This window comes from Cantharellus anzutake (genome assembly GCF_015039405.1).
Source record: "Cantharellus anzutake strain C23 chromosome Unknown EI90scaffold_1, whole genome shotgun sequence".
NCBI lineage: Eukaryota > Fungi > Basidiomycota > Agaricomycetes > Cantharellales > Hydnaceae > Cantharellus > Cantharellus anzutake.
Window position 1 is genome coordinate 1479869 of NW_024066951.1, and position 27093 is coordinate 1506961.

The 27093-nt window shown below is 49.4% G+C and overlaps 5 protein-coding genes across 5 annotated transcripts; 3 read left to right on the plus strand and 2 right to left on the minus strand.

The window, feature by feature from the left end:
• Positions 1-1651: 1651 nt before the first annotated feature.
• Positions 1652-2754, minus strand: EI90DRAFT_3028043 (uncharacterized protein; the record flags this gene model as incomplete). The annotated part of the gene is made up of 2 exons (XM_039058034.1): positions 2522-2754; positions 1652-2466 (listed from the first exon to the last, which is right to left on the minus strand). A coding segment is annotated over exon 2 (491 nt), but the record flags the coding sequence as incomplete, so codon positions are not given.
• Positions 2755-3150: 396 nt separating this feature from the next.
• EI90DRAFT_3028048 (uncharacterized protein) lies at positions 3151-5411 on the plus strand (the record flags this gene model as incomplete). Its single annotated transcript, XM_039058035.1, is given in 12 exon segments — positions 3151-3209; positions 3241-3305; positions 3361-3532; positions 3601-3683; positions 3705-3844; positions 3869-3988; positions 4022-4108; positions 4224-4661; positions 4684-4728; positions 4793-4969; positions 5030-5317; positions 5328-5411. Coding segments are annotated over 11 exon segments (1578 nt in total), but the record flags the coding sequence as incomplete, so codon positions are not given.
• A 458-nt stretch (positions 5412-5869) lies between these two features.
• Positions 5870-6410, minus strand: EI90DRAFT_3028057 (uncharacterized protein; the record flags this gene model as incomplete). Its single annotated transcript, XM_039058036.1, has 1 exon — positions 5870-6410. A coding segment is annotated over one exon (183 nt), but the record flags the coding sequence as incomplete, so codon positions are not given.
• A 1299-nt stretch (positions 6411-7709) lies between these two features.
• Positions 7710-8978, plus strand: EI90DRAFT_3028061 (uncharacterized protein). Its single transcript, XM_039058037.1, has 3 exons — positions 7710-7813; positions 7861-8159; positions 8214-8978. The coding sequence occupies exons 1-3, from the start codon at positions 7742-7744 to the stop codon at positions 8776-8778; spliced, it is 936 nt and encodes a 311-aa protein (XP_038923924.1). The 5' UTR covers positions 7710-7741; the 3' UTR covers positions 8779-8978.
• A 530-nt stretch (positions 8979-9508) lies between these two features.
• On the plus strand, positions 9509-10952 carry EI90DRAFT_3149492 (uncharacterized protein). The gene is made up of 2 exons (XM_039065588.1): positions 9509-9913; positions 9968-10952. Exons 1-2 carry the CDS (start codon positions 9669-9671, stop codon positions 10869-10871), a joined length of 1149 nt encoding a protein of 382 aa, XP_038923925.1. The 5' UTR covers positions 9509-9668; the 3' UTR covers positions 10872-10952.
• The last annotated feature ends 16141 nt before the right edge of the window (positions 10953-27093 follow it).

Here is a 27093-nt window from a genome sequence, read left to right on the forward strand (position 1 = left end):
AACCTCCCTACATTCCTTACATCGCTTTCCTCTGATCCGATCCTTCTATCGAAACGATCATTGATGGACGAATATACCATCCCTCCCCTCTTTGTCGTCTAGTTCCGGGCCCTCCGTACTATCGTCCACACTTTATTCTGATTCATCAGGGTTGTCATCTTTATCGTCTGGGGACTCCACTTCCGAAGGAGCAGCAATGCTGGTTATGGATTCAGTGGCGTATTTTCTGAGCCATGCAAGGATATATTGGAAGTGTTATATCCTTCATTCGACTGGTGTGTTGAGCGTGAGGGGGCTAAGATGACAGGACGGAGCCGGAGACATTTGGTTACACGTCCAGTGGGTTTTGGCATTGCGTGTGCTAAGGAATGGTTTTACCCGCCCTTCTTCACCGTTTCAGCATGTTCTTGACGTAGCTGATCACAACGAGTGCTTTCCTCCAGCGGGTATAACGACAGTTGAACTCATACTTTTGATAATTCTTGCCATTCTCGGACATTCCTTTATATTCTCTACCGTTTCCTGTCATCTTTCTGGGAGCCTAAGGCCATATATAATATGTATGCAAAGTGGTGTTTAGTTCAAAGTTAAGCTGGGTGAGCTACTTTGCGAACTGGGTGTGAATACAATTCCAGTACAGTACGGCCACACACCCTGTGCTTCATAGGGGAACGCGAATCATGCGTGGTGCTGTAAGATGATGTGACAACGGCGGGAAAGCCATCAAAGTGTGTGCGTGGATGTGACGTCATACGGCCTCAACCAAGTGAACACCGCAATCGGCACCGAAACAGTTCTACGGACACCGTGAGGACGCTGATAGTGGTATGGACCTTGTACACTCCGGGGTGCTATTCAGGAATCTCAGCCCTTGATCAAACAGAAAAGGAAGTTCCTCGCAGAGAACGTTCGAGGCCGACATTGCATGACGCACGCACAGCTGGTGCCCACTTGCCTGCATCCTAGGGCTCATATAAAATTTTAAGACTAGCTAGCCCAGCCTCCGCTTACGTACGTCACGTACGCGCGCCATAACTGGCGCTTACCGTCGACCCCTTGACTGAAGCGAATGCGGACCTGAGCCACAGCTAGGTCCCATAGTTTCCTTGCTAGTTCATATCTAGCTTGCATTCCTAATTTCAGTGACCTTATACTAGTTCACTCACCTGACAGGAGGAATCACAGAGAGTGTCAGAACCTAGCTGAGATATTGATTGATCCGGGGAAGATTCGTTATCGCAAGTGTGAAAGATGAAATAAACAAGGGCAACGGTCCTTTGTATTGTGAGCAGGAGAAATCAAGGCAGAGTAGGCGCAAGTCAAACATACGTACCCAAAAACGGTCGGACAAGCACCCCACCCGATAATATGACCAGCTACTGTTGAATTTCGCATGGTACGCTGTGCATGTGGCGGACTCATAACGTGATGTTGAGCCTGCGGCGTCATTTTTCCTTTCTTGGTATTCCTGCTACCATTAATGACAGTGTGCATTGATCGACTGCTTATAACAGCAGAGAATAGTCTTCCACTTACGTCTCCCTCAGTTCAACAACGTTTGATACTGAGGTGAGACTTCATTTTCTCTTTCATGTCAGTCTTTATGACTGACATGCACTCATGTATCCTAGCGTAACACGCTAGGCAAATTAGTCTATTCAACAATGAGTGTAACATGCTAGTACGTATGTAATAGCTCAAGAGAAAATCTTGATCCCCGTTTCCAAAGGTTGATTGCGTCATCGAGGTTGTCCGAAATCGATGAGCCGATTGGACAAGATGTCATGAGACGGGACCTCGGGCACCGGCATTCCTAGAAGCTTCGCACTTCTCGCTTGATTGTTAGCTAGCGTCGTAGATGTTTCGCAGTGCTTGCGTTTTTTGCACGTCATTGAACCTTCCTGCATCGAGTTAGCTCCACCGTGGAACCACCGTTTCCAATGTCCCCAATTCCATGCATATTCTGCTCGGTGACCATCTTCTTCGTCCTCGTTCGATGTTGGTCGGCAGGGTCTCGATGGCATCTCGCTCGGCTGTTCGATTGGTGCTGCAATTTGAGGCTGCCACTTCTTAGCCGCCAACACTGTTCTTCGTGGTATGGTTGATACCATGTTGTCATATGACATGTGTCTGAGCAGGACAGGCGCTACCGCTCCTCTGGAAGAGTACAACGACCCAACTAAACGTGATGAATGCGGTCGTGGCTTGTTGAGCTCGGCCTCTAGAACACTGGTGCTAGACACGAATTGACAATACACGCCAATACAAGTCATATGAATGATGGGGGAAACATTATCAAGGGTCAGTTGTTACATGGAAAGTAATCGAAGCGCATTCGGAGGGACTGCAAGGTGATCTAGCGGCTCCACTTCTCCTACCTGAGCTTCTTGCCTCTCTGTCCCTTGGCGTAGAGTTTCTGGTATCCAATGTAAATGGAAAGGAGGACCAGTATTCCAACAATATTGCCTGCATTCCAATGTAAAACTGGTCGAGGAAGATGCACAAAAAACGAATCACTTGCCTGTAATAAAGGCTGCCGCGCCAGTCAGCAATTGAGCAACCGAGTGGAGAAGCTCAGTCAGTTTCCGTGTGGACGATACCATGGCCTGTATTACGATAATACCAGATTGGAGCACGTCCAGGACGCCCTGAACAAGGCGAAGAAGAATATTCAACAAGGCGAAGAAAAGGTTCTCAGTGTCGGCGGTGACGGAAGGCATACTTATGTACAACACGTCTTTAGGGAAAGAGAGCCCCCATCTCGCCAGCTTTATAGGAGAAAGGGCTCCACATTATTGGAGTCAACATCAAGATGGTGACGTTGAGAACACGGTTGTATTGAAATTCAGCTGGTGTTGACGTCTGTTGTGATCGGCGCTTACAGCTCTGCGGCAAAACTGATCGAAGAAGAGCAAGCAGGATTCACAGCCTAAAAGGAAGCGAATACGCCCGCGTGTTCGGCTCGTACCAGTCATCGTAGAAGCAGCCCTTGATAGCGTCATTTCCGGGCGACCTCTTTGCACATATCTCACTCTCGGTCGACAAACATTGGTTACGCGTATTTAGCACTTCCACTGAAAAGATCTTGTCGGAGAGGATGCTCTTGTCCCCTGTATGCAATGGATTAAGCCCTCGGAACACCGATGAGGCCACAAGAGCAGAGAGAAGCGGAATAGCGAGACAGCTTTAGAAGCCCAGGAGGCTACATAGTTCAATTCAGCAACAATATTTGGTAATTAGCTTCTCCTCCGGGGACATCACGATTTTTTCGCCTTGCTCGAGTGAAGTCATGCATTCATTGTCGAGTCCGAGATCCGCATCTAGCATTCTCTCTATAACGATTCCCGAAAGCAAACATAGGGATTTGGACATCGGACCAGGATGGGATCCTCAACACGTGGAGTCTCAAGAGCGGGCAATTGATCAACAGTTGTTCCTCACACCTTGGGGCCACTGGGACTGGTCGCACACCTTACTTCTCCATAACCCACTTCTCTTCGAAGAGCAGCCATGTGGATACCTTATTCGTAGGGTATAATTCCATTAAAATCGTGCGCCTCGCAAGGGAGGCAGATGACGTAGATGACACTCGCAACCCAGCCAATTGCGCGAACTTGCTACATTCATTGATCATGCTTCCCGCCTTTTGTGTCTTCGATGGATTTCCGTCTCCTATTCCGATGGTGAATCAGATTCTCAAATAGTTGCCTCGATTGCGGAGGGTGACCGCTTCGTTTCGATTTGGAAAATCCCTGCGCTAGGCGACCTGGATGACCGCGACAGTTCATCGTCCTTTAATATCAAAGAGGGAATATTAATAGCTTCCATTCCTTTTGACACTGATGTGCGGTTCATTGAATTTTCCAAGACTTCGTCATCCATATCTCTACTGGTTCTTTCAGCATCAGGGTCTCTCCATGTCTACCCGATACCGATCACTATTGTATCATCGCCCTCAAAAAAGCAGGCACCCCCGATCAACCTCAGGGTAGGCTCGAGCATTGTCACCGGACCTTCTGAGCCTTTGGTGGCCACGGCAGGCTTTGCCGCCAGCAACAAAGAAGCCCCGGTAATACGCATTGCCCGTTATATCAGAGGCGCACGACCAGTATTCATGTCCATATACCCCAAATCGAACTCGAAGCTCCCCTTTCCAACCCGGGTGAGCAACTCTCACTCGAGACAAACATTATTATTTTTACGGATATGTGCGCGTCTTGTAGATCCCCATCCAACGGTACCGCGAGGCAGAAGAATCTACTCTTTGCACAGGGAACGAATTGGTGTCAGACGGAGAAGACCCTTATGCTGCTCTGAACAATGAAGCTGAACTGGATGGTGATATGGCTGAGCTTTCTCCAGGAGAGAAACTTCCCATCGCCTCTGCCCCTCCGCCCCTCTCAACGCTGGACTTAGACTTAGTGGCCGAGGGCACAAGAGACTTATTCATATCAAAGCCCTCTGACCCGCTCTTCCTCATTCGGACGCTTGTTCAGGCATTACATACCAGTGACTCAGAGCTCCTCGAGACAGTGCTCAATACCAGTGAAGACTCGGTCGTTGTAAATACTATACGGAAGTCGCCAGCCATATTTGCGGCGCCGTTGATTCAGGAATGTGTATCCCGTCTATGTCGTGGTATAGGTTCAGCGGGTTTAAAGGTCTTAAAATGTGTTGATGAAGTGGTTGCGTGCAACTCTCATTGTACATGTGTCATTCCTCTTAACTGTGAGTTTACTAACCCTTGTCAATCATTCGATCGGGCCCGGGGCTCACATAGCATTTTTCGTAGGACCCACAACTCGCGAAACGGCTAACCAAACTTCACACTACAATTGCATCCCGTGTTGCTTTCCAAGATCGCCTGCTGGCATTACATGGCCGTCTTGACCTCCTCGTGCAGATCGAAATGCGCTCACGAAATGGCGAGTCCGCACTCGTTTCCGCCGCTGCACTCGCTGGGAAAGTGGTAGGGAAAGATGGGCAAGGCGAAGCTTGATGTGCTTGGAGAGAAGTTGCGGTTTCCAAGTATGTTGAAGGCGAGAGTGGTGGAGAGGATGTTGAGATGGATGAGAACGAAGGAAGCATCGAAGATGTTCAGCTCAGTGAGGAGAGTGCAGGAGAGTCAGGTTCAGCTGATGAAGGGGACGACGATGACGACGATGAGGATGACGACGATGAGGATGAAGACGAGGAGGATGGAGAAGAGGAGGACGAGTGAGACAATCAAGATGATGATGGGGACGAATTGATGGATGAGGTCGAAGATGATTAGTAAGGACGCGGAAGGTATTGTCAAGCAGGACGACAGTAGAGACGTAGTTGATCAACTACAGTTAATATTCATATTGCTTCTTGCCTTCATTTACGCACTCTGATACCAAAACGAAGTTCTCGACATTGGGAAACATTATAATACAATCGTGTGGGACAGGGGATAAAGTGATGACTATTACGTTTTGGCTGACAGACGAGAGCTTCGTCGTTGATTCACTTTGGGGATCTCTTCATTTGCCGATTCCTGTAAGTATGTCCGTAAGTCAATCGCGCAGATTGCACAGCACGTTAAAGGTACTTCAATGATGTTATGCCGCTGTCGAGTATGGCGGGTTTCTTTTGAAGGTTGGTCCGCTGAAGCCGATGACTTTCTTTTCTTAGTCTAGTTGCCGCTTTGGGATCAGTTAGACGCGACGTGGTGTCAAGGGGCGCACTGTTTTGATAAACTCCGGGTCTTCCGGCTCGGATAAAGAAGAATCCCCTGAAGAATGGGTACCTTCATCTCCTTCCTATCGTAAACTCGGATGACATCTTTCCGGTATAATTGATAGACTTCTGACTACCTTGTGCGTCCCTTCCTTCCCTCCTCTAGTACTTGGACCTTGGGCACGAATGCGGACGTGGGAGAGCTGACAGTGATCCACTTGATCAACCCTGGCTCGCCAAACGGCTGAGTTCGCAGGATCGTTGTCGGCGAGGTGCGACAACACCCCAAAGTGGTGAACCTACCAACTTCAGGTCCGAAGAATTCCCTTTCCCTTTCCCCTAATGGAAAATCAATAAGATTGTGTGGACCCCCCAAGACTCGTTTATGAGTTTATGCTCGCCCAGCGGTGCCTGAATAGCCAGTGTTCAGGGAACTGTGACGAATCAGTGTCAACTCCTACAGCAGTTTGTTGCATCTTTTCATACAATTCCTTGACCTGGTTCTCCCCCAAATTATTAGATCTCTATTCGGGATGGATTCGAGCATGAAACAGAAACTCATCAGCAACCCAATTGCCGACTCCCACACTAAACGTCTGGTCCAAAAGCAAGGACTTGATGGGGAGGCCTCGCTTAAAAACTCCCGATGAGAATTCTTCCAGGGATGATATGGAAAGTATTGGGTCGAAATGGGAGGTTCGCCCACACCCTTGCACCATCGTCCAGATGAATTTGCGAATTGCAACGATGTCATGTCATATTTTGGTATTAATATTTACGCTTTAATCTTCCCTAAAGCGAGCGAGATGTGATACATTCTTTCCAGAACCGGGGTGGCCACTGTGTCCACCTTCTTTGGAGAGCTCCTATAGAAGTTAGGATTCGTGCCCCTAACGTACATATTCCCAGTCATGCCGAGATGTATGACAGGATGCCATCCAGTGCCAGCGTAGAAAACCTTTCCATAGGTCATATTAAACGGAAAGCGGATCCTAAGACCTCATTTGTCATTCCATCTGCAAACACAGGAGGGTCTTCGGTAGACTGGATAGCACGAATTCGTCTTCCAAGAGCTGCTCTCCGTACGATACCAGCGATGCGATGAACTTCAGGTAACTCAGGCATAGAGATGCAATCAAACGTATGACCAGTTCTTTTTGTCAGCGCGCGGGAGACGCCGAAACTTCAGGAAATATCAATGTAGAAGTTTCAGCTCATTGATGCAGCGCCTCAGCAATGGCATTTTGCCTGTACAGCCAAGGCCCCACAAAGTCCAAGAGAGTAGTGAAAAACCGCCCACCCACGGCATGCATGGTCAAGGTCGTACATCTATCCAAGATGATGAAGCTAAGTTGCCAAATTAAGGTTCTGAGTGTTGATGCGTACCTGACCGCCAATGGGGGAGTAAGTAGAGTGATAAGACATGCATATGATTACTAGCCACAATTGGCCCGATTACGCTTCCTGCAGTGGTCAATCCCGTTTGCTCATCGAGGGAACCCTGAACCAGTTCAGCGAGTACTCACCTACACTAAGTATGCGCAAGGTTAAATACCCCGCCATCTACAGGCAAGACATAAATTAGGGAGCTAACTGAACTGGACTCGAGCTTACATCTTATGCTCTCGAAGTCCCGGGATGCGATTAACTCACTTGTCACAACGGCAGAGAACGATTTTAATGGCCGATTTGAAAAAAAAAACAATAACTTATGTAAGCCTCTATACTAGCCTGGAAATCCAGTTCGCAATTTCCCACGGTCCTCGGAATATGCCGGGATTCTTGCCATCAACAGTGATGGATAATGTCCTCCCATGCGCAGAATTGGGTACGACTACAAATACTCCGTGCCTCCAGAAGGGAATGGATTTTGAACTTGATCCCGTATTGCAAGCACGGAATATGACTGACTGGCTGTGTGTGCGCCAAATCAGTCTAGGTCTGGTGACAACTCTAATGCCTTCACAGTAAACGTCCAGTTGTTAAATACGTTCAATTCGACGAACTTTTCTTCTGGGACTCGTTGGTCAAGCCCTACATGCACAGGGCCCGTATAGTATCACGTATCCGCCAGGCCGTGGTGTATGACAGTCTCCCCGCTGAACTTAATGTAGGCACGATTTAGAAACATTTGAACAACTCCTCAACATTTTGTAGACACTAAAGAGGGGGTTCGAGGAAGAGAAACTTAGGAGTTTCCTGCGTTCTACCTCTTATGGAAGTCTTTTAGCTCTCAATTCGAACCTTGCCTTTGCAACATCTTACTATGTCACCGAAACGCTCGAAACAGTTCGCGGTAACGGCGGTGAGGGGCTCAACAATCCAGATGGCCCTGGATGGCCTCCTCCTGATGCAGGCAACCTAGGTACAATGTGGAGGTTTGACTCGAGTGGCGACATGTTGATAAAACGAATTTTTCGTGGCTGGCACCGGCATGAAGATTTCACGGGTTTCGGGTACGCCTAAGATGTTACCCTGGTCTCGTCCCCCATCCTGAATCTTAATTGTAGTGATATTTTCAGAGCTCTTGGATCCACTTCCGTCGACTCCATCTCACACTTCAGCTCCTCATTGTGTGTAGGAAGCGCGCAGATCCCTGTGGGTGTTGCAGTTGACCTTGCATCATGCAGAACAGACAACTGCAAGCAAGGACCATATCAGCCAGCAGATGTCATTGCTCGGCAGGAATTGGTAGCGGCAAACCTACCTATTTTAACGCTGATGGCAATAGCAAGTTGCCACGTTGACCCTGATGGAAATTTAGCGCATCGGCCGTTTCCAGAAGCTTTTGTGTTTGGCGTGGCTGTCTTGACCGAAGAGGTGAAGGTCGAATTGTTGACCCCATACTTCGATGAGAAGTCAAAAAACTGGAAGATATATTGCTCTTCTTGTCATTCCGCTGCCTTTGGTGACATGACCTTGGCTCGCGCACGACCTCATTTCGTTCTCGTGAGCTTTCTCAACTTGATGACTGGGATCCTGGTACACCATCAAAATGTGGCGCGCACGCTGGCCAGACATGAGTGGGACGAAGATGTGTTGGAAGTCTTTTCAAGGTCTTCTTTCGTCCACTAGTGCTAATTACGCATTGACATACTCGACGCGATGTATCAAAAACGTTGACTTAGACCTTACTGACAACAATTGGGACGGTTGTGTTGCATCTGTGCCCTCCACTCTACCCACTCTATTGTTATGCAGATGGTGAATGATAGTGTCTTTGACGGAATATTCAGGAATTGGGCCGGCTGTTGGCGGGCAGTCGGCGATGGGCGCAACGATTCTACGTTCACATCCGGAGCAAATTTTGTAGTCTCATAGTCCTCGACTGACGCGTACTGTGCCTTTCACGTCTTCCCTCCCTTGTAACAGTCACCATGCTAAACATCATGTCGGATGACCTTGAAGATCTCCACAAAAAGTTCAAGAATTATCAATATCCTACTGCAAGGGATCCAAATCGGACACTCCCTTCCTTCCCAAAGGTCATAAGTAACAAACTCTTATGGGATCATCTGAGCAAGCTCGGATTCATCGATCGGTCGAAGCCGATCGAGAAGCCGTCGTCCACTGGCTTCAAAACGGCCAGGTACGCGTGGATTCTCGTTCCGTCCGGTTTGAGGTAGTTGACTCGCGATTGGGGTAGTAACATGAGCACTTCAGACATCACCTCACGGAGTCTTCGTGTCTTTTCGAATTGGACAGCATACAGCAGTCGGAGGGCCTACGGAAAATTGTCCTTAACCGAACACCGAATGAATATGGAACGCTTTGTGAGTTTCTTCGCGGAGGGGGGGTTATCGGTTGAAAATTTGCCTGATGCCCTCAATGTGAGCACGGACTTACCATAAGTTCACTGTTTGGAACTCTGCCTCACATCATGAGGTACTGACCGCCAGGTGCTCCCCACTCACTGGGAGAAAATTACACTCGGGGAATTGGCCAACCTGGGTGACGGGTTTGAGATGCTGGAAGTGGTTGCAGCAGTGCTGTGCCTGCAGGACGGAGTTGTGAGGACTAAAGTTCGATCTCTTCGAGACAGTGTCGCGATGCTCAGGAAGAATAAACCGTTATTCGAGTTTATTATCCGAATGTTTCTTCCGCGCCATGAAGGGATGGTGTCCACTGAAATGGACACTGAGCGAAACATTGGAGCGATCATCATGCCGTTTTTCGATATCAGTTCGAACCCGTCGTTCTTCTGCCATTCGTAAGTGTGTTAACAGGCCCCCGCAACCGCTTAGCATTGAATGTTGGGTGCCAGGAACCAGCCTATCAACGTCCCTCCTGTCATGGGATTTGGAAGCACAGTACCCCGTGCGGACTTACTCACGTCCGTGGGTTTGGACCAACACACGAGCATACGGGTTGGAATCTTCATCGGCGAGGCCAAACGTCCTGAACTAAAAGAGTCTACCTACCTAAAGATCCAATCAACTCCTGCATCGTCTAGCCTGTCAGTGCCAGAAATACAACCTTCAGCGAGGCCAAACTTTGCACAAGCATTAAACCAAACATTCCTCGCATCGCTGCCCATATTGTCGCTTATCGCCTTGGCTGCGACCAACGGAAATAAGTTCAGTCCCAACAAACCTCCGCCTCTCCCAAAACACGGGTTTGTTTTTGGACTACGATATTCTGCCGAATTGATCCTTGTGGATATGATGTTCCCGTCGTGGGAGGTGAAGACGGCGGATGCCCCCGACGCTCCTGATGCCCCATCCTCGGGCTGGGTGTACAACACGGTTGAGCTTGGCAAGTTCCTCCTGCCGGAGATGTTTGGTGGGGGTCGGTTGTCTCCGGGAGCCTTCAGGTTTATGAATTTCATGGCCCGGGTTCTAGAACATAACAACGAGTTATTCGAGGAACTGTCAGCTGCTTCATTCCACGGGATCGTGGGAGAAGCATTTAGGGTTTGGAGGCACCCCGTTATTGATGAACGGCAGTGGCTGGAGAACTTGTTACAGCTTGATCCGGCATATGACGAGATTCTGAGGCACGAGGAAGTTACCACTATCCAGGAAGAATACCGAAGGAGACGCGAAGAAAAGGAGGAGAAGCAGGAGAAGAAGAAGCGAGAGAAGAACAAGGGGAAAGAGAAGGGAAAGGGTGAGGGGAACATTCATGCCCTGGAGGGTAGGATGGGGGAGCTGGCGCTGGGAGACTAATTATTTTGAACATCAGCGAAGTTTCCGTACATGTAGCTACTTGAATGATGTACTCTTAGTGCTAATTAAATGATTTAGGAGTAATAGTGTTACAGACAAGGGTGGGGGTCAAGACTCAAGGGGTTAGGCTTTGGCCTCAGCGACTCTGGAGGAGTGCCGTGCCTGCCCGGTGTCCCAGCACCCACATTTCAGAGCAGTTGGGTTTGTCTTGTTGAGGGGGAAATCATTGTCGATTTTTCTGTGTTTAATGCCCTATTTCACATGTCAAATTGTGTCTCACTCACATGACCTGGAGATGGCCCTGTTAGAAACCACCTCTGCCTAATGAGGGCATTTAGTTGTCAGGGCACACCTGCCTGACCCGGCTCCACCCGGCCCCACCTGACCCGGTACCCCACTGTCCACCCCTCCTCAACCTCCTCCCCCTTTCCTTTCCCCCTCCTCATTTCTGCTTCCTTATCTTCTTTCTATTTTACTTCTTCTTTATCTTCTCTTTATTTTACATGGACGACCTTTCCTTGTATCAATGTACCATTGACCCACCTGCAGCATGCCCATGACACACCTGGCCCAGGCACCTTGGGCAACTTCCCACTGTGCCCAGCACATGTGCTTGCACCGGATGCCATCGGGATCTCCCACAGAGACACCTGGGTGGTTATGGCTGTGTGCAAGGGTGATGTGGCATCTGTCAGGTGACCCAAGCCGCATGTATATAAACATACCTGAAGTGGGAACCGAAGAAGTAGCCTTCTTCTCATCTTTCCACTTCAGGTAAGTAGTATAGCATTCCCCTTTTAATAACAATAACATCTTTCCACTTCAGTCTAAGTGGCCAGGGACCATTGTCCTGCATCGGGCCTGTCAGTATGCATGCCCGATCCACCCCTGTCAGGGCACACCCCCCTTCAAGTAAGAGACGGCAAACAGGACTTTGTCAGCCTCGGTCGGGAATGCTCGGGCGCGGGTCATAAAATTTACTTTGCATTGGACGAAGAATGTATGAAGTTTGTTACGGTCAGAGCCGTTGAATGGTTCAGGTTCACAGACCATCTTACGGGCCAGTTTGGGTCGAGGCAGCAGGATCATCTGGCGGTTCGAGCAAGATCGCTGATTGCCTTGGTGAGTATGAAAGCCATACATCCCTTCGGCAGGGCTTGCTCGGCTTGGTCAATATCGATTTCTTCGATCTCCTCGTCGACAGTAACTGGCAGATCAGTGGGTAACTCCTCTCATGGCACTGGCTTGGGCTCTGGTTCGGGTTCTGGCACCGGCTTGATTGGTATCTGGGCCATTAACTCAGCCTCATTACCAAGTGAATCGCTGTCAACTTTGCTTGGCGCTCGTTGCCAGCGGTATCGACAGCATTTCACTGGTGTTGAGGACCATAAGTCTGCCCGGTCTGCTGTGAAACTCTCGAATAAAGGTTCATCTGGCTCTTCCCTATCAAATAGTACACGCAAGGTGTACTGCGTGTATGGTGATGCGGAAGTACCAGCCACAGGTGGGCAGGTCTGAGAATGGGTTCTGGGTTTGCGAGACATCGTTTAACATCAAGAGTGAGGGGAGTTCGAAAATACTGTCAGGGTGTGGGAAAACATTACCGTGACTCGCCATCAGCAGCCATTAAGGTCCGCTACTCCGGCGTAACAGCCCGTTGAGGGCAGGGGTGACAATCGCAGTGAAGCGGGGTTTTGGCTTCAACGACTCGTTCGTGAGCATTGTGCCTCGTACTTGATGTGGCCCGGATATTTCGGAGGACAGAGAGTGTGACTGGGTCAGACAGAGAACACAGGGGGTAACCCTGGTTGATTTTCGAACTGAAGTACGAGGTAGTGTACAACCGGTATTTAAGTGTAATGAAATGAATAGGAATAAGTCGCCAGATCTCACGGAGATTGCGGGCGGGCTTAAGAAGGAACAAAAACAAACAAAGAGCGTGGGAGAAGGATGGCTGTGCATGGCCGTCAAGAAAACAAGTGTAATAAGGAATGACTCATAGGCCCGTGATGGGCTGTGGAACAGGTAGCAGTGACAGGGATGGATGACAGGCTAGTCCAGGCAGCGTCGGGTGGGCAGCGGAGTTGACAGGGTCGAAGTGGAGGAGGGAGAAGGTGTGGGAAGTGGTCACCTGACCATGGGAATTGCCGGGTCATGACAAGACTTCACAGTCTACCACACTCAATCATATCAGATCGAGACTCAAAATTCATGTCAAAATTTTGGTGCAAACTACACTGAATACTCGGTGTGCAGTTGAAATTCACAACTGCATTCCCCACAAGGTGATGGCCAAGTGGAAAGAATGATACAAAAAGTAGTACAGATACTATGCATGATGGTCAGACCAGATCAATGCGACTGGGCAGTGAAGCTGTCAATGGCAGAATTCGCAATCAATGCGAGCTCAAACACATCAACAGGATTTGCCCTGTTCAAATTAATCTATGGCCACATGCCAAAGATGTGCCTAACAGCACCACCCTTGGACTACCTGGGAGTGAACGACTTCACCCAAAAGGCAAAGGAAAACCTCATGGTAGCACATGATGCGATAATACACAATCGCACTGCCCAAACAATCCAGGTGAATAAGAAAAGATGCCCAGACCCACCTTTGAGAAAAGGTGAGCTTGCATACTTATCCATGGATAAGTTGAACCTACCCAAAGGAAGGGCAGGCAAACTAAAGCCCCTGTATATAGGGCCTTATGAAATTCTGGAAACATTTCCAGAGATGTCAAACTATGTCCTCAAGTTGCCACCACAACTTGAACAACGTGGAGTCCACCCAAGATTCCACGTATCTCAGCTTGTGCCTCATGAGCCAAATGACCAAGAAATCTTCCCAAATAGGGAAGTAAACATATTTTACGATTTTGGGGAAGACCCCGATCGCAAAGCAGTAGTTTGCGGAATCTTAAACCACACATGGGTTCATGATGGACTCTGGTTTAAGGTCAAATGGGAGCTAAGGGACACCACATCGGAACCCCTAGAAAATTGCAACGACCTTGTCCACCTGGACGAGTACCTCACATTACAAAATGTGAGGGAACCAGAAAATCTCCCTATCAAAGAAGATAGGGAACTCTCGGCATCACTATGTCCCCAAAAACGGAGGTGGAAAAAGTGAAGCTGAAGGGCGATTGCCCACAGCCAAGAGTGTGGGAAGATTCTGGGCAAGCAACTTGCCCGGACAGCCACACCATGTGCTAGACATCACATGGGCTAGGTGAGTAACTCGCCTAGACCACATGAACCACAGGCACACGTGTAAAACCATACACAATTGCAGCGAATCCCACACATGCAAGAACCTAAACCCCTCCCACCACCATGAGAAACAAAATGATGAAATGTCGTTCTCTGGGGGAGGCAACCCTTGATTCGATCTGAACAAGCTGCTGGACATCAAGATACAACAACCTGGGGAGCAAGGCCCCTCAGAACAACAACAACACCAGGTGCAGTAAGCACCATGGACTATACAATGCACATGGCACAAATGAGTGCCACAAATCAACAACCTCCCACGATGCCAATTGGCACTGCATACCCCCAGCCTCCTCAAAGGGGCCTCCAACCATATGCAGTGCAAACTGCACCGATGGCGCAACAAGCACCATTCCAGGGGCAGCAATTGCTGCTGCAGCCCCAGGCATACTCCCCAGGGAACTTCCCTGGCCAAATCACCCCCTGGATCAGCCAATTTGGCCCAGGTCCAACAACACCCCAGCCAAATGTAGGCTGGGAATCAGCCATCGCATCAGCAATAGCTGCTCAGACAGGTCAACTCCGTCAGGAGTTGAAAGAGATGAAGTCCCTCGTAGGAGGGAGACAAGGGAGCGACAGTGGCTCCTCATCCAGGCTGTCCAAACGGGCATGGTCTGACAACTCGAGGGTGTCAGATGATGCCTGTGATAATTGAGCCCATTGGAGGCATGAGTACAATAGAGCACAAAGAGATGCCAAGGGCATCTTTGCCTCTCTGAAAGATACAGAGAGAGAAGTTGATCTCCAGAAGAGGGAGATTGAATTACTGAAACATGAGCTTGAAGAGGCACATGCACTGGCAGACCTCACTGCCAAACCCATTATGATGGGGGCCTCCCAGGTCAGGGGGAGGGGATACAGTGCCGGGCCTCATGAGGTGGGACCCCACACAGGGACTAGCACACCAAGGGGTGGGGCACCGATTATGCCACCACCCTGTGGGCAGGCGACCCTGTCCAGGTTGCATAAGGGCCTGCCCTCAGGAGGGTAAACCCATGTTGAGGGGAAGAGGGAGAGCAGTGCGCAACCGATGGAAGACTCCAAAACAGGGACCACTGCCAGAGGAGGTGGGCCGCTAAGTACCTCAGCACCCTATGGGCAAGCTACCCTGCAGGGAAGTGTCCACATGCTATATGAGTCCACCAAACTCAACAAGTTTGGCAAAGTCGAAGCTCCTATCGATGTAACAATCGACCCCAACGAGAATAGTGGGGTCAGAAGTGGTGCATGATGCCAGCATACGCTTGGTGGACAAGTGTGAGTGGGAAAGAATACGTACATTGGTATGAACAGGCCAAAGCTGCCTTTAAAAGCGGCAAGGTACACAGAGTCCTTTGCAAAAAAGCGAAGGAAACCAAGAAATATTTCTTGGGACTCCTGAGTATTTCAAAACTCGCGGAGGAGTACAATTCCCTGGAGAACAGGGGAAAAATCTCCTGGGAAAGTCTAGGCAAAGCTGCCTATATAAAGTCCCAGTTCAAACCACTCAGGACTCCTGAGGAATGCACCGCAAAAACTGTGGGGCAGGAAGCAAAAGCTTCCAAATACCGGGAAAGAGATGCAAGTCTCCATGCTGGACAAATGGGCCAGCAACCACCCTTCCCCATGGGAAGAACGGTAAACTTACCATACTCTACACCTGAGCCAAGTGGCTCAGGAACACAATAACCCACTCCCACCCAGGAAGCACCCACTTCGTCGAGCCCACAGCTCAACAACGTAGCTCAGGCTACGTCATTGCAACTGACACAGCAATCAGATGTCCAGATGAACAAGTCCCCTGCTTATTCTTAGATGGTTCCAGGCCTTGCCATTCAGTTGGCTTTTAATTCTCCCACTCCACAAACCTCAGACATAATTCGGGCTTTTCGCCTATTCCTTATTTGTCCTGTGGATTCCTTTCTATTTACTTCTCCTTCCCCTGGTAACCTTTGTTTACCTTCAGATCCAAATTGTTCTGCTATATGTACGTGTGTACCCCTCCAGTAAAATAGTTCCCCCAGTTATAATATAAAAAGTCTTCAGCCCTCGAATCCAAAACCTCCTCCAGGACGTCTATCACATCCCACTCATCTGCTACTCTACCCTGAACCAAGAGCTGAGTAACAGGCATGTCTAAAGGCACCTTGGTATAAAACCCAAAAAGAATCGCATGACGAATGATTGACCCTTGCTAACACCTCCATTGTTAAGTAGTGAGGGGGGGCTTCTGGCCCCCTTCTGCTGGCAGCCTCGGTTCCTCCATCACCAGCTCCCCTGACAAATTGGGGACAATGAGAATGTAACAGGCGCAGTGCTCCATTCCGAGTCACTGAAGCTGAGTCCCTTCAACACCCTGTCGCCCTTGGAGCTCTGCCCCCCTCTGGTCTGTCTCCGACCTACCATCAGAAGACCCAGAACACTGAGCTCCACCAGACAGTGTCACCTGGGCACCGATCGGACCTATCGCCAGGAATGTGTTCGTGACATACTTGTCAGAGACTGGATTTTTGTCAGAGACTGGGATATTGTCGGAGTCAGAGGTGATGCAGAGGTCTGTTGGAGCGCGCACGCGCGGATATGCGGGCGGAACTATGCGGCGCGTCCGGAAGCGCTGTTCAAGGTTAGCAGAGTGGGATCGCGGCCTCAGCGACTCAGGTGGAGCACTGTGCCCTGAGCTTGACGTTTGGGGGAGATCCCGTATTTACGGATTGACACTCACAGCGGACTTCAAACAAGACTTGCGGGCGGAGCGGACCTGTAGGAGGAGCGCGGACTCCGCGAGCACGGACTCAGGGGGGGGGAAGCCCCCTTTGCAGAAGGAGAGACTCAGACCAGACAGGGGGGGTACTCTAGTTGATTTCAGACTGAGGTCCCCAAAAGTATTTACAAGGTATATAAATAGGCAAGAGGGAATATAGAAAGGCCGGTCAGTCCGGCGTGGTCCGGCGCGGAGATAAGCGGGGATTGTCAAACTAAATAAGGACAAGAGCCCGGGAACTGGAAAGGAGGAACAGATCACTAAACAATAAGTGGCAAGGGTTATTGATGAATAACTGAATGAGATCAATAACCTAGTGCCAATAAAGAGGGGATCAAATGCCGATATTGGCAGGGAAGCAAACAATAAATGGCACTCGGCAAGGAATGAATGATAAGCTGCCAAGTGACAAATGGCCAGAGGAAAAGCGGAGGTCAGCGCGCGGCGCCGATACAAGTCCGCAAATAAGCGGGGTCGGTGCGGTGCCGACACAAGTCCGCGAACAGAAGTTGATCTGCCAGCACTGTCACACAAGGACAGCATGAAGGCCAACAGAGGTACAGAGGGGAGTGGGAGTGTTGACCTGACCAGAGGTGTCAAGGGCAACCAGAAGTGGCCAGAAGGTGCAGAGATGGGCAGAGGGTGCGGAGTGGGCAGAGGGTGCGGAGTGGGCAGAGGGTGCGGAGTGGACGGAAGCGGGGCATGGCTGTGACCACATAGCGGGAAGCGATGAGTGTGGTTCAGATGGAGACAAGGCAGGCGTGACTGAATGCCGGGAGCGCCAAGGGCTCAGGAACTGGAGGTAAGGTCGGAATACCGGCAGGGTCTAGGTTCTGATTCTTGGCCAAGTCTCACGCAGTAAGGCAGGGGGCCAGACATGGGGTTGGGGGCTGGTTAGGATGGGTTTTGGGTCGGCGGATTCGCCTATCGGCATTGGTTCGCCGCTGACGGAGCCCCGGGATTTGTCGGTCATGACAATACTCTGTCATTGTGGTCCCCTTGACATGTCTCAGGTGTAAGGGAGCCCCTTGGGTCTTTTCTGATGAATGTCAATCTGCTTTCAACACCCTGAAAAAAGCCTTCATGTCAGCCCCCATCCTGATGCATTGGGTACCTGATGCCCTGCTCATTGTGGAAACTGATGCCTCCGACTATGCAATCTCCGGAATTCTTCCATCCATTGTGATGACAGAGAGATTCACCCCATCGCTTTCTACTTGAGAACCCTTTCAGTGCCAGAGCTCAACTTTGACACCCATGATAAGGAACTACTGCCATTCATGATGCATTGCGATCCTGGTGTCACTATCTTGAAGGTTCTGGAACCCCAATCAACGTCATTACCAACCACAAGAACCTAGAGTACTTCTCCACCACCAAACTCTTGACTCGGTGCCAAGCCCACTGGTCAGAGTTCCTCTCCCAATTCCATCCTGGAAAACTTGGAATAAAACTAGATGCATTAACTAGACACTGAGCCCAAAGAAGGGGATATCAACTATGCTTGCATCAACCTGCAGAACTTCTGACCACTCTTCACTTTGGAGCAGGTCACTGCATCCTTACAAGCCACATTTCTAGCTGCCACAGTAATTTGGGCAGCTGCACTCATCGACACAGAAGCTCTTCATCAAGACATCATATCATCCCTCTCCTCTGACACCACAATCTCCTCTCATCTTTCCTCTCCAAACCTCCCCAATTCCCACTGGTCCATTGATGCTGAAGGCCTACTAAGGCTGGACAACCGCGTCTATGTCCCAGACTCTAATGACCTTTGTCTCTGTCATATCCATCCACCACCACAACCTTCCATCACCTCCAACCATCCCAGATTGCCTCCACTCCTTCATCTCCAACCTCTGAGCCCCCAGATCCTGCATCTCCTCCGACTCCCCTGATGGTCATCACCCACCCATTTCAATATATTACCTATGCCTCCATAAGTACAGAACCCCAAAGGTCTCTGGACAGCTCTGACATCTGCAAGCACACCCCTGCCTCCACTGGGTCATTTAGTTGCCTATCCTGCAAGTCTGTTAGAACTGGGCAAGGGCGGACGATTCCGGAGGGGAACCGGAGACTTAGCAAGGAGGGACCTTGGCCTCAGCGACTCAAGCGGAGCACTGTGCCATTGCTGTTTGTCCATTTGGTCCTTAATTTCATAGGCGGTGAGCAGGAAGTCTCTAGGGGGCATTTCAGGTCGATTTCGGACTGAGGTTACAAGTTACTATGTACATTGTATATAAGGGGGGGTCCGGAATCAAAAGGAGCAAGGGTACTCCGAAAGCAGACAAAGGGAGCTGGAAGGAGGAACAACACCGAGGGTCAAGGGTTTGACTCAATGGTGTTTCCCAAAGGAGGAGTGAAGGGCCAAGGCCCAAGGAGGAAGGAAGGAGGATGGGAGTGGGGAATGGCCAGCTGACTGAATAGAAAGGAAGCAGCAGCCCAAATAGGGATGAGGGAGAATAGCAGAATTGAATGGAGCAATGCAATAGTTGCAAGGTCCAACGTAAGTCCGGAAAGTCCAAACTCGGAAGTTAAACTCCGGAATATTGGCAAACATAATTAAATGGAATGAGCTAACCAATACAATGGGTATAAGCGGAGGTGGGGTCAAAGTCCAAGGTCGGAGCTAAGACCGGAGGTTCTGGAGACGGAGACGCAAACGGGATTCCGGAGTGGAGGTCCGGAGTCAAGAGCATAGGTGTTGCGTGCTTGTCTGGAAGGTGTCAAGGTTGAGGTCGGACCCGGAATGTTCCGGAGTTGGACTGAAGGTGGTGTCAGAGCTGGAGGTGGGATAACCTCTTGGGAGTTGGCAAGGAGAAGGTGACAGAAGGGAAGTAGGGCTCCGGAGTCGGTTTCGGAGTTCTGGGAGCCCGGAGCAGAGGTCAGGATTGTATGGATATGACAAAGTCCACCTTCAGACCAAACCCTCCATTCCACTTCTGGGTTATAACCTGTTAACCCCATAACCCAAGTCGTCAGTAGTATTCAGTTGGCTAACCCTTGACCCCATTAGGTCAGCTCCATCTGGCCCCTACCATTTATGGGCCCGCCACCTAGACTCCCTCTGTATCTATATATACATAACTTGTAGTTACCATACACCTCAGTGAACAAATCAACTAGACTCTTCTAGAAGACTCCTCAGTCTGTAAATTAGGGCATGGACATGATACTGGGCACAGCGCTCCTGGTAGAGTCACTGAGGCCATAGCCCTCCAAACATGGGGTTGTTTTCATTCATCCCGAATCCAGTCTCTGACAGTCTCCACATATTGCAAGACAAACACAACCACCAGCTCTCCATACACTTCAGTCAAAACCGGACCTTAGAGCTAGTCTGCCATGAGTACACCTGGCCAGGTATCTGCACCTTTGTCAAGAACTATGTGTCCTCATGTACTTCTTGCACCTGTGCCAAAGTTCCCCGCCACAAGCCTTATGGCTTGCTTAAACAACTCCCCATCCCCAATTGCCCTTGGAATTCCATCTCCATGGATTTCATCAAACAGCTTCCCTCTTCCAGATTCACTTCCATCCTGGTCATCATGGACTGCCTGTCTAAACAGTGCATCTTCATCCCTACCCACAATACCATCACCTCTCTGGAACTGGCCAAACTGTTCCTTCTCTGTCATATCCATACATACCCGATCCCAATCCAACTTCCGGACCCTCCACTTCACCTCCAGAGCCCTACCCTATCCCTGTCCACTCCAATATCCACCTTCGGACCTGACATCACCTCCCTCTCATTCCTCACCTCCCTCCTCTTCTCACTCCTCATCTTCCATCCCTCTTCTGCCAACCTCTGCCAAGTTACAACCTCCTGCCACCATCCTGTACACCATACTCAGACACCACTCATGCCTTCACTCCAAGATTCTGTCATGGTCCCAACCTCGGACTTTGACCCCACCTCAGCTTACATCCATTGCATTGGTGACCTCATTCCATGTAAACACCATTGCCAATATTCCTTGGACTTCCAACTCTGCCTCTGCAACCCCCGTAAGCTCTGCTACCTCCAAGCTTCACAGACAGTTCTCAGCACCTTCGCCACTTGTACTGTATCTTTTGCACTTCTCCCTCATCCCTATTTGGACTACTGCTTCTTTACATTCAGCTGTTAGAGACCGGAAGTGAGATGAAGGAGTTGTCTCCATGGCAGAGGGCTTCAGCCTCAGCGACTCAGACCAGGAGCACTGTGCCAAGTTACACATCCATGCCCTAATTTACTTACTGGCAATGAGAACTAAAAGGGGGATCAACTCTAGTCGATTTTATCACTAGGGTGTAACCTATCTACAAGTTATGTATATATAGTTACAGTGAGGGCAGGCCCATGAATAGTGGGACTGAGCGGAGTGGAGCTAACAGGGATAGATGTTAGCCAACTGAATATTACCGACGAGTTGGGTTGCAGGTTTAGCAGAATGACAGGTTATAACCCACAAGCGGAAAGGAGGGATAGGCCTGAAGGTAGACTTGCAGGGCAAGCAAGTGAATTGCCCAGCAGAGGCAGGAATGTGCTAGCAGACATTGGAGCTGTCCAGAGAGCTTTGGGGCTCTGTACTTAGGGAGGTGTAGGTAATATATTGAATTGGAGAGGTGGTGACCATCAGGGGGGTCGGAGGTGACTGCGGAATACAGGAGCTTTGAGGTTAGTGAAGGTAGTCTGGAAGGATTGGAGGTAGTGGAAGGCGATGGCTGTGGATGGATATGACATCAGCCAGTTAGTCATCAACCCCACTTCACGTCATCCTCCTGCCCCTCTGGGCTTCGCCCTCCTTGCCTCCTTTCAGATGTGCCATAGAGTCTAACCCATGACCCTTGGCACCACTCTGCTTCCATAGTTCCCTTTGTCTCCATTCAGACACCTTTGTTCCGTTTTGGATCACCCTTGTTTCCTTGTGCTTTCATCTCTCCATTATATGTAGGCACTTGTACATACTTGATTAGACCCTCAGTCTAAAATCGACCAGAAATGCCCCCTAGAGACTTCCTCTTTGCTATTTCTGAAATTAAGGACCAAATGGACAAACAGCAATGGCACAGTGCTCCCCTTGAGTCACTGAGGCCAAGGTCCCTCCTTGCTAAGTCTCTGGTTCCACTCTGGAATCGTCTGCCCTTGCCCTGTTCTAACATTCTCCCTGTGTTCTCCAAGCATGGAGTTCTCTCTCACGTCATCTCTGACAGGGGTCCGGAGTTTGTTTCCCACTTTTTTCATTCACTTGGTAAAGCCCTCAACATCCACCTCCACTTTGCCTCCAGCTATCATCTGGAAGGAGATGGACAAACCAAACAAATGAACCACATGCTTGAGCAATACCTGCACATTTACAGCAACTATCAGCAGAATAATTGGTCTGAACTCTTGCCCCTTGCAGAGTTTGCATACAATAAGGGCTACCATCTGGACATCACTGTTCACCCGGAGTGAGACTTAACATCAGTATGCACACAAGAGTACTTGGTGGATCTTGACTCCCTCCATCACTTCCTTCATGAGGAAATTCACCACATGCAGATCCATTACCAGGGTCTGGCAGACTCCAGATGGAGTCCTGCCCCAGCTTTTGAGGTAGGATGTTTGGTCTATGTAAAGGCTAAGTTCTTCCATTCCACCCAACCCTCAAAGAAGCTCTCTGAGAAAAACCTCAGCCCTTTCAAGATCATTGCCCATGTCAGCACTCACTCCCTCACTCTCTGCCTCCTGGAAAACATGTGAGCCACCCAGTTTTCCATGTTTTGCAGATCAAGCCCTCCATTCCAAACATCATCCCCAACTGCCATCAACCACTGCCAGCTCCAATAGAGATCGAAGGCAAACTGGAGTTCAAGATCGAAGAAATTCTCAGCTCAAAGATCAACCAACTGTCAGGGCACACACCCTGACTAGCCTGGACCTGGACCTGCATCTGGACCTGCATGTGTGCTCCACCCTGCACACTCCACATGCCACATGCTCCAGGCCCCGGTTCCCATTTCTCATGTGACTTCCAGGTATCCCCGGAAGTTTTCACCATATTGGGGCCACTGTGAGAAAGTGAGAAGTTAACCTTCTTCTCACTTTCTTACCCACAGTAGGCAAGTGTATTCTACATTGCCTCTGTTTATACACTTTCTTACCCACAGTAGCTTTGTGCCTTGAGACTAGGCTGTTCCAGGTTGGGCTGTGGGCCATAGAGAGAGGGATCATGGGGACCTGGGAGTCGTCCCCTGACACCAACATAGATGCAACAAGCTGCTCTACTTGGTTAAGTGGTTAGGTTATGAAGGGACCAATGAGGAGACGCAATGGCTTCTGGCCAGCAAACTCAATCATGCCTCTGACCTCATTGAGGCCTTCCACTCTTGGCATCCAGACAAGCCTGAACCTGACATCCCTTAGGAATCCTGATCCCTCTTCCACCTCTCCTTTCCATTCCACTCCTCATTTTTATTTTTACTTTGTAATTGCAGTTCTCCTTACCTTACTAATTCTGGGCCTTCATGGGTTCAGGCCTAAGAAGGGGATACTGTCATATCCATCTCCCACCACCACCTTCCATCACCTCCAGCCATCCCCAATTGCCTCCGCTCCACCATCCCCAACCTCAGAGCCCCCAAATCCCATAATCCCCTCTGACTCCCCTGATGGTCACCACCCCCCCATTTCAATATATTACTCACCCCTAAGTACTGAACCCCAAAGGCCTCCAGACAGCTCCAATGTCTGCAAGTGCACCCCTGCCTCCACTGGGCTATTTAGTTGCCTGCCCTGCAAGTCCACCTTCAGACTGCACCCTCCATTCCACTTCTGGATTAAGCCCATAACCATTGCTGGTAATATTCAGTTGGCTAACCCTTGACCCTGTGATGTCAGCTCCACCTGGTCCTTGCCATTTATGGGCCCACTGCCTAGACTCCCCTTGTACTAGAGACCTTTAACCCGTGGGGTGCTCATTCCTCGCACACCCACAGGTTTAGCAGTCTCTAGCTCCTGCAGAGGGCATCGGGGCTGCACCCCAAACCCCCATGGGGCATTGCCCCAGACCCCATGCAACGACATCCTTGTTATTATTGTTCCCCATGTGCTAAAGAAATAATCAGATATATGGTGATTATTTATGCACCAAGGGCCAGCCCCTTGAACCCCTGCTCCTGCGGAGGGCCATCAGGACCTTGTCCCAAACCCCACTCCATTAGTCATGCACAGGGATGAGAAACACCTTCCCCAATCCACTGGGAGTGAGGCCCTTGCATTGTTTTTCTTCATTTTCTGGCCATTTCTGCAAACCCACCACCCCAACTGATCAAGTTTTGTCTGTTATTCCTTTGTAAGTTTATAAAACAGTGTTCCCCATGTTGCCATGAATTTTTTTGGATTTTATTCTATATAGCACACTTTCCTTTTATTTTTCTATCTTTTATTCTATGTTGTCCCATGTTGCCATGAATTGTCTGGACTTTATTTTATAGAAAATTTATTTTCCTTTGTTCCCACATTGCTGCAATTTTTTCAGATTTTATTTTATACAGGACACTGTCACGGCCGTGCATTTCGGCCCGTTAGCCGCCCGTACCGATGCCGCCCGAGCCCGTTACCGCTATGCGAGCGTGAGCGCGAGCCCCGACCTCAGCCCTATCCTCCCTGAGGACCCCCTGCTCACTTCCCCGCTTGCCCCTAGGCTCCCCTGCACCTGGCCGACTCCCCCACAGCCACACCGACCTCCCTGCCCCGAGTCCGCCTCTGGTACCGACCTAGCGTGACTCCGCGACATCGCCTACTCCGCTATGATACCATCGCCGCTATCGCGGCCCTACACCCCTTCATTTATTTATCTGTTATTGTTTGTTTTGACCCTCGGTCATTGCCGGCCGCTGTGCAGCCAACCCCGCTCTTTGTTCCTATTTGCTTCCGGACCCTTCGGCCTTCGGCCCGGGTCCGCTTCTATTCATTCTATCTTCATATATATATCCTGTATGCTACATTATAGTACCTCAGCTCTAATATCAACTTGACCACGACCCCAAGCCCTGACCCCAACAAGGCAGCCCCAGTAAGTTCGAAATGAGGGCCAAGAGACAACTAGGGGGCACAGCACTCCCTTTAGAGTTGCTGAGGCCAAATGCCCTACCCTCGGGCCTTGTCTGAGGCATCGCGGCCATCGCGGCCCTTAGCGGTCCGCATCGGCGACCTTCGGTGCCCGACCCCGGATCAGTATCTAACAGACACCTTGGTTTTATTTTTGTGGATGTTTCTGCTTCATGGTGTGCCATGTTGCCGTGAATTTTCTCGAATTTTTACCTTATATGGAACCCTTCATTTGATTCTGCTCCAGATTTTTAATTATTCAAATTTATTTACCCATTTATTTTACATGCTAATAGCGAAATACAAAGAAAAAGAGAGAATACAACAGTACTACCATTTATGGTACATGCCAATTTTGAAAACATAACTAATACAACACCACTATTACTATTATTATCTAATTGTATATGCTAATCAGCAAAAAGAAAATAACTAATACAACAACAAAACTGCTACCACTATTATTATTGTCATCTAATCAGGTGTTACTGAAGTTGTAGTGGGAGACAGCCAAGTGGCCCAGTGTATATTAGGCAAAGCACAGCAAGCCACATGTGACCCATATCTTCCCAGGTCTATTCCGGTGGTTGGAGGGGGTGGATGGTGGTGGTAAAGACATTGATTAAAACATGTGTGCTTACCGAAGTTCATCTTCCACCAGTGGTGTCAAAAGCTGAAGTCCCTGACAAAGTTCCTTGGATGAGGATTGGGTTTTGGTGGATGTAAATGAGGAAGGCTTCAGAAGACCAGCACCTGATTGATTGGATACGAGGCAGCAGTGTTCCAGCAAGTGCAAGCATGGTGGCACCCCCAGAGCGTAGAGAATGTCCACTGACATTTTCATTTGGCAAGATGGCATGCAGACAATTCAAGAACCACAAGTGTGTTGGGACTGTGCCATTATCAGTTAGCCAGAGTTCAGGCAGGTGGGGGAAACTATGGTCGCACAATATTAGGTACTGAGTGAAAGCTGACAATGGGTCCAGTTGGTTCTTGCACCCCTCTAGAATGATTGTGGATCCCTCAAACAACCGATCTGCTTTGTGCATTGGCAAGATGAATGAAATGTGAGGTTGAGGAACTTTATGAAAGTGCACTGAGTGATGGCAAATAGTCTTTCAGACATTGCATAAAGCTGTGGAGTCCGGGTCCACAAGTTCCCCCAATCTCCTTAAACAATGCCAACCAGTGAAGGTCATTGTGATGAATAATTTGTCATCATGGGAAGGAGGTCGTGGCAGGCTATTTTGGATGAGAATGAGGTCTTCCTCCATTAGAGCCCTCTTCCGAATGCTGGGGGTGTTGTGCAGCTTCATACATTTACTAAGGCAGTGTGAAACAAAAGGCGAGTTCCTGATTGTACGAATCTCTGGCCAGGTGCCTTCCAATTTCGCACAGATCCCTGACAGGTAGATTTTGATGGAGGAAGGTTGGATGTAATGGCACATGTAAGTGATGTAGAAACTGAGAGTGTTTTTGGATGGCTTTAGTGGGAAATCGTGAGTATCGCAAAAAGTAGTGTAGGACATAAAAGTGGATGTGTAAGTTTTGTGGGTGCTCCACTCCAGGGAGGCACCCAAGGCATGAGCCTGTTCACCCATCAGGCATTCCATCAACCATTTTTCATGGGTGGGCTGTTTGGTCGATGGGCCTTGTTGATGCTTCATACCTTAGCTGCCCCCAACATATCCAGCGGAGGCGTGAATTCCCTGATCGAGAGTTCTGGCATATATGAGCATGCGATGCCAAAAGCCCACCTTGAGAGGGCATCAGTGATAACATTTTTCTTCCCCTTGATATGGAAAATGTGCAAGTCGATTTTGGACTCTAAGCAGATTTTCACAGATGCCATAATAATCAGACTGTAAATCTCAAGTGCACAGAGAGAGTTGAATATTGAGAAGGAAGTTGTGGAGTCGGTGTGAATAGCCAGGCACTTTGGTGGTGGTGTTTTGGAAGCCACCCATACCAGGGCAGCCAGTACCGTCACTGCTTCATTGAAGAAAACATTGACATTGTGTTCTCAGTCGACCACCGGATCTGCAATGTAAGCTATCTTGTGGCTTGGGGAAAAGAAAGCCAAACCAATAGATGAAGTATCTGCCCAAATTTGGAAGTCT

What these genes read in the sequence shown, in the direction of transcription:
- EI90DRAFT_3028061 (XM_039058037.1), top strand. Translation starts at nt 7,742, where the DNA reads ATGCACAGGGCCCGTATAGTATCACGTATCCGCCAGGCCGTGGTGTAT. An exon ending in GTCTCCCCGCTGAACTTAAT is followed by an intron (nt 7,814 to 7,860) that starts GTAGGCACGATT and finishes AACATTTTGTAG; the next exon opens with ACACTAAAGAGGGGGTTCGA. An exon ending in GAAGATTTCACGGGTTTCGG is followed by an intron (nt 8,160 to 8,213) that starts GTACGCCTAAGA and finishes TCTTAATTGTAG; the next exon opens with TGATATTTTCAGAGCTCTTG.
- EI90DRAFT_3149492 (XM_039065588.1), top strand. Translation starts at nt 9,669, where the DNA reads ATGCTGGAAGTGGTTGCAGCAGTGCTGTGCCTGCAGGACGGAGTTGTG. An exon ending in CCGTCGTTCTTCTGCCATTC is followed by an intron (nt 9,914 to 9,967) that starts GTAAGTGTGTTA and finishes GTTGGGTGCCAG; the next exon opens with GAACCAGCCTATCAACGTCC.